The sequence below is a fragment of the Cynara cardunculus genome (genome assembly GCF_001531365.2).
Source record: "Cynara cardunculus var. scolymus isolate 2C chromosome LG 10, CcrdV1, whole genome shotgun sequence".
Lineage (NCBI taxonomy): Eukaryota > Viridiplantae > Streptophyta > Magnoliopsida > Asterales > Asteraceae > Cynara > Cynara cardunculus.
Window position 1 is genome coordinate 18,103,244 of NC_037537.1, and position 9,352 is coordinate 18,112,595.

Genomic DNA, 9,352 nt, shown 5'->3' on the forward strand with positions numbered 1-9,352 from the left:
CATTATTTTATTTTTAGTTTAATAATATAATTTTTTATAAATATAATAATTAAGTATTTTGTTAGACCTTAATTATTATCCTAATTATATTTTAGATTTTTTATATTTAAAATGAGATGTTTGTCCTTTATTTGGTTATGTTTTTCTACAATTAATTACATGAAACTTTAATAAGTTGTATTTACACACAATTTACTTGTAATCTTAAATTTTTAATAAAATACATCAATAAACAATATTTTACGAACAAAAAAGAATTTTTATTAAATATTTTATAATATAATATAAATATATATATATATATATATATATATATATATATATATAAAGTGACTAGCCCCTTTTCTCTCTCTCTCTCTCTCTTTATATTAATAAAAGAGCATTAGTTTGCATGTGGTTGTAGCTACAGCACCACAAATCTTGATAATATAAAATTGTAATCGAAGACCCAATGTAAGAGTCTAATCTATTCTCTTGCATGTGTTAAAAGAATGCTTTTTATTAAACAAAACATGAAAAATCTAACCTAATCCATCATCTTCATCTTCATCTTCAGATTCAGATTAAAACGGAAAATGAGTTATAATAAAAAAAACAATCTTAAATTATGTTTAATAACCTACATGACCCAAGAAACTGACTAATTAATAAAAATCATCAAGTAATTTTACAAAAACTAGTTGGTTAATATTTGTAAATAGTACAACAAAATCGGGTTTATATGACACTTTCAATTTCTAAGCGTCCTAATAAACCTCTTTATAAGACTTAGTTTATAGGAACAAAAAAAATAAAGCATCATATCTAAAGACGTTGTAATAAGTTTGGGAAAATTGCAATAAAATTGAACCAATTTTCACTTAATTTCTATTTTGGGGAACCAACTTGTACCTGATTCTTATTTTGGGGAACCAACTTGCAAAATAATTATAGAAAAATAACTAAAATTCGTTTTTTTCCAAAAAATAATGCAATAAAATTTATTTTTCATTTCAAATCTCGTTTTTTTAATTCAGATATCAAATTGAACATTAAAAAAAATCCAAATTACCACAATAAAAATTGTTTTTTATTAATACAAAAATAATCAATTGAATAGAAAAAAATTAATTGATGCAATAAAAAATAAATATTAAATATCACATTCAAGATTTTTATATCTAATCAATTGCATCAATTAATTTTTTTCTATTAAATTGATTTTGTTTGTATTAGTAAAAAACAATTTTTATCGTGGTAATTTGAATTTTTTTTAAAAATGTTCAATTTGATATCTGAACTAAAAAAACGAGATTTGAAATGAAAAATAGATTTTATTGCATTGTTTTTTGGAAAAAAACGAATTTTAGTTATTTTTCTATAATTATTTTGCAAGTTGGTTCCTCAAAATAACGATTTTGAAAGTTGGTTCCCCAAAATAGGAATCAGGTACAAGTTGGTTCCCCAAAATGACGATTTTGAAAGTTGGTTTCCCAAACTATGAATTAGGTGAAAGTTGGTTCCTAATATAGGACGTTTTTTGACGTCGTAATAAGTTTTTTAGGATACTTTTAATATAAAGCGTCTCATTAACAACTTTATAAGACATTATTTAAAAAACTGTCCTATACAAACAAATGTCTTATAAAAAATTGAGTTTATAGGACACTTTCTCAAAAATGTCCTATAAAGTTGCTAATGCAACACTTTGTATTAAAAATGTTCTAAAAAACTTGTTAAGACGTCCAAAAACGTCATATAAACTTATTACAACACATTTAGATAGAACGTTTTATATTTTGATTCTATAAATTAAGTCCTATAAAGCTGTTGATATATTGGGACGCTTAGAGATTGAAGGTATTCCATAAACCCAATTTTGTTGTATTGAAAATGACCAAAATACATCTTAAAGATTAAATACTCATTCATAACATTACATAATATAATTAAAACAAACCACATATAGAAATCGTTCAAAAAAACCCTATTAACTTGAGAGTTGGGGCACCCACGATCAATCATCAATCCATTTTAATACAATGGTTGCGAATAATTAGAATGGTTACATTTTGTTTATAACCAGCTCCATGTTTACAGTTATCTTTGGATCAGATCAAATGATTGATGGGGTTAAGATTCTCTCGTTCTCGTTCTTTTTTTGTTTTTGTTTTTGTTTTTGAACCTTTATTTATTTATTTATTTATTTTTATATATATATATATATATATATATATGACTTAGTTTTTGTGCAAGTTGAACATACTATATACTTGATTATTTAATAATTCGCTCCCTTGGAACCATATATTTATATTTTTAGAGTAAATTACAGATTTGGTCCTTGTGGTTTTAAATTTTTCTTCAGTTTGGTCTTCAGAGTTTTCTATTTCAATATAGCCTCCAGGTTTTGCATTTTCGTAACATTTTGGTCCCTGCCACTAAAAGGCCATTAACAAGCATCTGTTGATTTTTAAGTGAAAGGTATTTTATCATTATTCATTTTTTATGTCTTCTTCCAGTTTGTCTAATTAAACGTTGAAAGCTAGAACTACTTGCACCTATTGATCTTTATCGGTGCCCTTTTTCCAGCACCTTACACCATTACACACCAACAACAACTCAAAATCAAACCCAAATCTATGTCCAAACCATAAAATCAAAATCAAACTCAAATCAAAACCTCAAAACCAAATTTAGCGAACCCAAATCAAACCGTGATCACCAAAACTCAAATTTTAAACTGAAAGCCATCAAAAACAAGGTTGTCCCATAGGGTTTTGAATTTATATATAAAAACCTTAATTAGAATCTGTATTACCTTCAACATTTACACTTATATAGAAAACAATGGGGTTTCCACCGGGCCGAGTGGGGTGGAGAGGGGACAACGGGGGCACAATATGCAGGGTGGTGATGGTGGTGGTGTTGAGAGCGAATAGAAGAAAGTATTACAGGCACGCGGTAGTGATGGTGTTGATATCAATGAGAAGAAAGAAGAGGATGTGCGCAATGGTAGTGGTGGTCGATATGTGTAGCGAGGAAACATGGGAGTAAGGGGGAGACATGAGTAGTGGAAGTAACCAATCGATGCGGTGGTGGCATAGATTGGCATCAATAAGGGTTGGTAAAGGGGGAAGGGGTTGAGGGAGTCCGATAAAGATGGTAAAATGAGGGTGGGTGGAGGCCGCTTGGATCGCTAGAGCATCATCCTGGTGATTGGATGTAGGAGTGTCACTACTAGAAAACTGTGTATTTCTGGCAGGTATTCGAAAAATTATCGGCAGACAACAAAAAAGTCAATTTTCGTTGACTTCCACCGGTAAAATTATTCCGACAATATTTCCGGCGGATTTTCAATGAACTTTACAAATTATTTTTTTACAAAATTATTACCTTTAATTACAATAATTTACCGGTGGATTTCCGGCGGATTTTTTATTATTTTTTAAGGTTAACCGCCGCCGGAAATCCACCTAAGAATAATTAAAAATTATTATTATAAATTTCCGACGGATTTCCGGTGGATATACCGGTGGTTGCCGGTAATTTAAAATAATAAATTATTCAAGAGTTAAAAAAAAAAACTTAATACTTTCCGTTTGTTCACTGACGGACATTTTCCGGCGGATTCCGGCGGATTTTTGATTTTTTTTTTCATTTTTCAAACTTTTGGTTTTATATATATGTAAAATATTACATATATTCATAATTGATCGTACTGGGCTTTAACGGTTCTATTGGACTTTAGTGGATGTTAGTTGAGTTTTAACGGTTCTATTGGATTTAGTGGATGTTAGTTGGGCTTTAACGGTTTTATTGAGTTTTAATGGATCGTATTGATCTTTAATGGATAAAAATAGATATTTTTAAAATAAAAACAATTTTCCGGCGGATTTCCGGCTGAAATATTTGCCGTTAATTTAATTCATTTTTTTAAACTTAAATATTTTTTTAATTTAATCAAGATTTTTTTTAAATAAATCGTGAGAAAATTTCCGGTGGTTGTATTCCGCTGAAAAAAAAATACGCCGGAAAATTAATCACCGGCGCCCCATTTTCCGACGACTCTATCTGCCAGAAATGCTTTTTTTCGACATATTTCCGTCGGATAGAGCCGCTGGAAATGTGGACCTGTTTGGTAGTGTGTAGAATGTGGACTTGTTTTGTAGTGTGGACCTCTTTGGTAGCCGTCGGAAATGTGGACCTATAGGGCTTGAATATGGTGATAGTTAGTCTTGAACACACACACACATACACATACGTATATAGGTGTTAAATCATGCAAATGATGAAATAAGGGTATTTTTATCAAATTGAAAATTAATTGAAGTTATTCTAGGCTCTTCTTAAATTCTAGACATGCTACCCATAACAGGATAAATAAATAAATATAAAAATAAATGAAAAAAGAGAAGGAAAATAAAATAAATTTGGTTTTTATTTTAATGGACCAAAAATGTGAAGAATAACGTGAAATAGAGTCAATTATGCCATTTAATTAAGTTAATAAAGGAGTTTATATGCATTCAGGCTAAAAATAAAAGAAAATGTTAGATTGAGGGTGAAAAGTATAAAATTGATCAAAACATTGAGGTTAGGATCTGAATGTCATTTCTAAAAGTTTAGGGGCATTCTTAGACGTCAACAAGTCCAAACCAGAGGAACCTGTTTGTAAATATATCATATATGCAAATTTTCAGATTTGAAAACGACGGTCGATCTTTGAAGCGTTCTATTGGCTCATTTAGTTAACAAAAAAGCCAAAAATTTACAGGTTAAGTAGCTAAGAAACTCCTCTACATTTTTCATTTAAGAAGACTGAGAGTTGGTCGACTTTTAAGAGAGAAATTGGAGGTCGAAGTTCGGGGTCAGGGGTCAAAAAGCTCCGTTTATCGATGATTAGAGATAAAATACTCAACCAAATTTCAAGTTATTTATATGCTTAGCTTTGCTTTTCAGTCCTCTATCGAACATTAATAGTCTTATGTCTCAGATTTTAGTTTTGAAGGTCCCTTCTTTGAGTTTTTCTACTGATTTTTAAGTGGTTTTTAAAACCCAATCTTTAAATGAGCAAATGTGACTCAATACTTGATGGTTTTCGTTGATTCCTATTCCTATGATCAAGGAAAATCATTCTTGAGTTTTAGCAAAAATAACCGTTGAAACAAGGCCAAAGGGCATGTTTTCGTCTGGCCACTGTTGAGAGTTTGAGACGCCGTAGAAGGCGGGCTGGAATGGGCCAAGAACGTTTTTGGGTCGGTAATTCTTGTTGGGCTGTATCTTGAATTGGGTTCTGTTTGGGCTTCTATAAAAGAAAAAAAGGAAGATTAATAATTGGTTGCGCTTAGTCCCATTTTGGGTCTAAGACTCTAAGTTGATTAATTAATTTGATATTGCATTAAGGTATAATTATTTGGTGATTAATTAATTGTGTTTCTAAATTAATTAATATATTGATTTAAATTGATATACTGATTTATTTTACAATATTACTATCAATTAATTAGTAATTATATCTTAAGGAAGTGTTTATACAATTATTTAATTAAATTTAAATGATGGATTTTGAGCGTCGTATTTTGAGTTAAATATTTATTTAGACGCTTTAGTTTGGAAAGATGGATTTATAAGTTTATAAAATGATTAGTTTGACGTTTTAAGGCGTCAGTCGCTTTTTAGACTTGGGGTTTTGACTAAAGTCGGTCAAGGTTGACCGATGGTTGAATTTTACCTCGTTTGTCTCTCAAGGATTTTAATGATGAGATCCAATTGAGATATTTGAGATATTAAGAGACCCGATTTTGGAGTTTGACTTTAGGTCAGGTCGAAATTGATCATAATTGACTTTCAATAACTTTTGTTGACTTTTAGAGAAATTAAGCCACTAATTGGACATGGTGGTATGAAATATGTAGGTTTTCAATCAAGATTTATCAGTAGCCGATCGACACACAATCAGGTAAGTCTTCATGAGACTTACAAAGACATGCATATCTACATAAAAATTCATTTTCGAGCATTATATGATTTGTATGGTGATGTGTGTACGTATGCATGATGTTTCAATTTACATACATGTATAATGCTCGAAATTATGCGTACCTTCTAGATGAACTCTTACCCGAGTGTTGTTCAGTTTTTCATTTTTTTTACGGTTTTCCCCTGAACCTGAATGTTAAACATTTGAGAATTCTAAAATTTGTGAGATCCATGAGAACTTATATCTTAAGGTTTTGATTTTCACATATATTTTTTTTCGTCCAAGTGTAACATTTAATATATTTTTGTTTCACAATGTGTTTGTTTTGTATGTATTCGGTTCACAATGTTAAACTTTTTTACATCTATTTTTGTTTCACAAAAACGTTAAACATATTCACATTATGAATCGAGTACATATGAAACAAACACATTGTGAAACAAATATATGTTAATTATTATTCTAAATCCTAGTCTTGGATGAAAAAGATCATACGAATAACACATGATACACATGTTCTCAAGGTTATCACAATTTCATGGGTTTTCAAAACAAGGTTCTCCTATATATGTATACTAGTTGTCTACCCATATGATACAACCAGATGTAAAATTCGTCTAAATGTACAAAAAAAAGCCACATGAAATGCGTCCAAAGAACACATAAAGCTTGTAGTGCAAAACAATGATTCTAGTGTGTATATAAATTGATTTTCGGTTGATTTTCTATTAAGTTATCTTATTGATTAATTATCTATATTATTTAAGATAAATTATTGTGATGTACACATTGTCAGAATGATAAAAAAGACTATTTTACCCCTCGTTTCATATTAATCATTAATTAAAATAAATATTAAAATAAAATCTTGATTGTGCACATGCTCTAAGCATGTGTACAACCATTAACACACATTCACACCCCAACCCCTTTTCTTATCATCGAGCTCCATCTCCAAAAACTCTGTCCCCAAATCTACCAAGATATCAAAAACCAACAAAATCCAATAAACGTGATCGAAATCGACATGAAATCAAGATGCATCATGAAAGCAAAAACTGTGAAATACAATCCAAATCAACCTCTATATATATCCAACAAAAATCGGTTTATTTTCAACAACTCAATATACTGAAATGTGCCCAAAATCACAATGAAAAGCTATAGTTTGGAATATCGAATTTACAACTCAATTTTCATTTTCTACTTTAGACCCACTTGCGAATAGAAAATAAACCAGGAAACGAAGTAGTGATTGATTGGCAACGGAAATGTAAATCTATCGAGTCAAAACAAAAATGTCAAAACCCATTATGTTATCATTCTCGAACTTTCATGCTGGTGGCCTACTCATCCGCCACCTAAAGAGTTAGCGTGAACTACTTGACTGAAGACTGCGCTCGTGTTCGTGAAGCAGTAGTGTAGCAACTCGAGAAACAACCTCATCCTCATAAGCAATAAACCCTAGGCAGATGTCTACAACTATAGTCGGTTCAACAGAGAGCAATGTTCTAATTTCGATTTAAATTATATTGGCTTACAACTTCTAGTATTCATAAAGAATCATTTACTGATTTCTTAACCTTATTGAATCACATATCCGGCACTAAATTTCCCCACATTTTAAAAGAAAAATAAAGGAACCAATTTCGTAACATGAATCTTGTAACAACCATACGTTTGCCATTTATAACAATGCGAAAACCATACTTCACCACTTTAGAGTTTACTAATGATAATGATATACCTCAACGGAGACACTTTAAATATTCCCCTAAGAACATCAACCTACACTCCTTCGCTTCTCAATGTGTAAATAGATTTTCCCGGAATACGTTGTCGTGGATGCCTGATGCCGATAACAATTCTTGTAATTCCAGCCTAAAGATTAAGACTCATATGAACATAACTCTGAAGTAATAATGTACATTAAATATGAGTACCATTTATTGTGACCCAATTCCTATACTTGTATATGATGATTGTAGCAGAAAAGAAAGACATAAAACTTCAATAATCATCATATTTCTAGTAGGAAACTAAACTCAAGTTTGACCTTCTGTTCTCTAAGTTTCGTTCACCTCCTTAATCTCCAACGCTCAGTTAGTTCACAAATTACGCGCATCTTCTTGACCTTTGATGGATCTAAATATTTACCATATGACAATAACTAAATTTCATCATCTTATTCTGTTTGTCTCTCTATATAATCCATGTTCTAAAAAAACCATCACATATATAAATCCAAGTCTAATACTTTCAAATAAGAGATTGCTCGGAATCAACTAAATGTATTGGAAACTTCTTATTTAAAAGATGAAATATAAGTAAATAAACCTTGTTAGACCCTATAACTCTCATATGTAAAAGTAATGAAAAATGTACTAAGTGTGGAAGTCTCAAGTCTGGAGACTCAATGGAAATCCAGAAGAAGAAACTGAAAAGATTCTAAGTGCAGAAGACAAATCAGAGATACCATGAATATCTAGAGAGGCTATGAAGACCTGAAGTACTTAGCCTGATAATCATCCACTAATGAAGAGTTCATCAAGTCGATGAACTTAAGCCTTTCCATAACCCCTCATGTTTACAGAAGCTGAAGAATCTCTATAAGTGTCAACCATAGTCCGATCAGATCTACTCTAGCAAGCAGATACATGAAGAATCCTGATTGGACACGCTACCTGAAGACAGTTGGACATCACTTATCGCTAGCATGAATTCTGTTATTCTAGGTAGCTAGATATAATCACCATCTAAACTTTTTACACAAATTCAACAAAAAACTTGAAATATAAAACTTATATTAAATCAAATCCCTAAAAATAAAGAATTTATGTTGCTTATTTTGTAGAAGTGATGATGAAGGTAAGCATGTATGTGGCAACTATTTGGCCATTCTTTTCTTTTAGTTGTGGATGTACCTGCATCAACACTTTATAATACATGGCCCCACCAACAAGATTGGAGTTACGGACTAAACCACTAATCCATTTTTATATGTCATCTCAATCAATCAATTAACAAATGTTACTTATACGTCTCTTATCCCATTTGCAAATAGAAGAAGATGATGATGATAATACGATAGTAACTAAACAAAAGATATATATAGAATTTGACCATATTTCTACTTGTACATAATAATCTAAATAAACACTGTGAGTGATAAACGATTGGACATATGAGGAGAGAAAATACCTAAAATACCCTTGCATTAAAATTTTAATTAAAAATTACCAAAATTATAAATTTCCTAATTTATCTATTGATTTGTGGTTGAGATTAGACATCACGGTTACCACAAAACTAATTAGTTCTCATTTGATTAGGCCCCTATGAAAATATATGTTTGATATATATATATATATATATATATATATATATATA

The 9,352-nt window shown here is 30.5% G+C and overlaps 1 protein-coding gene across 1 annotated transcript in view; it reads left to right on the plus strand.

Moving 5' to 3' along the window:
- Positions 1-2,921, plus strand: part of LOC112520069 (uncharacterized protein At2g29880-like) — a 10,065-nt gene extending 7,144 nt beyond the window's left edge. Inside the window, exon 3 of the mRNA XM_025128371.1 lies at positions 2,824-2,921. Coding sequence (XP_024984139.1) covers positions 2,824-2,921 — 98 coding nt within the window. The remainder of the gene's footprint in view (positions 1-2,823) is intronic.
- Positions 2,922-9,352: the final 6,431 nt, after the last annotated feature.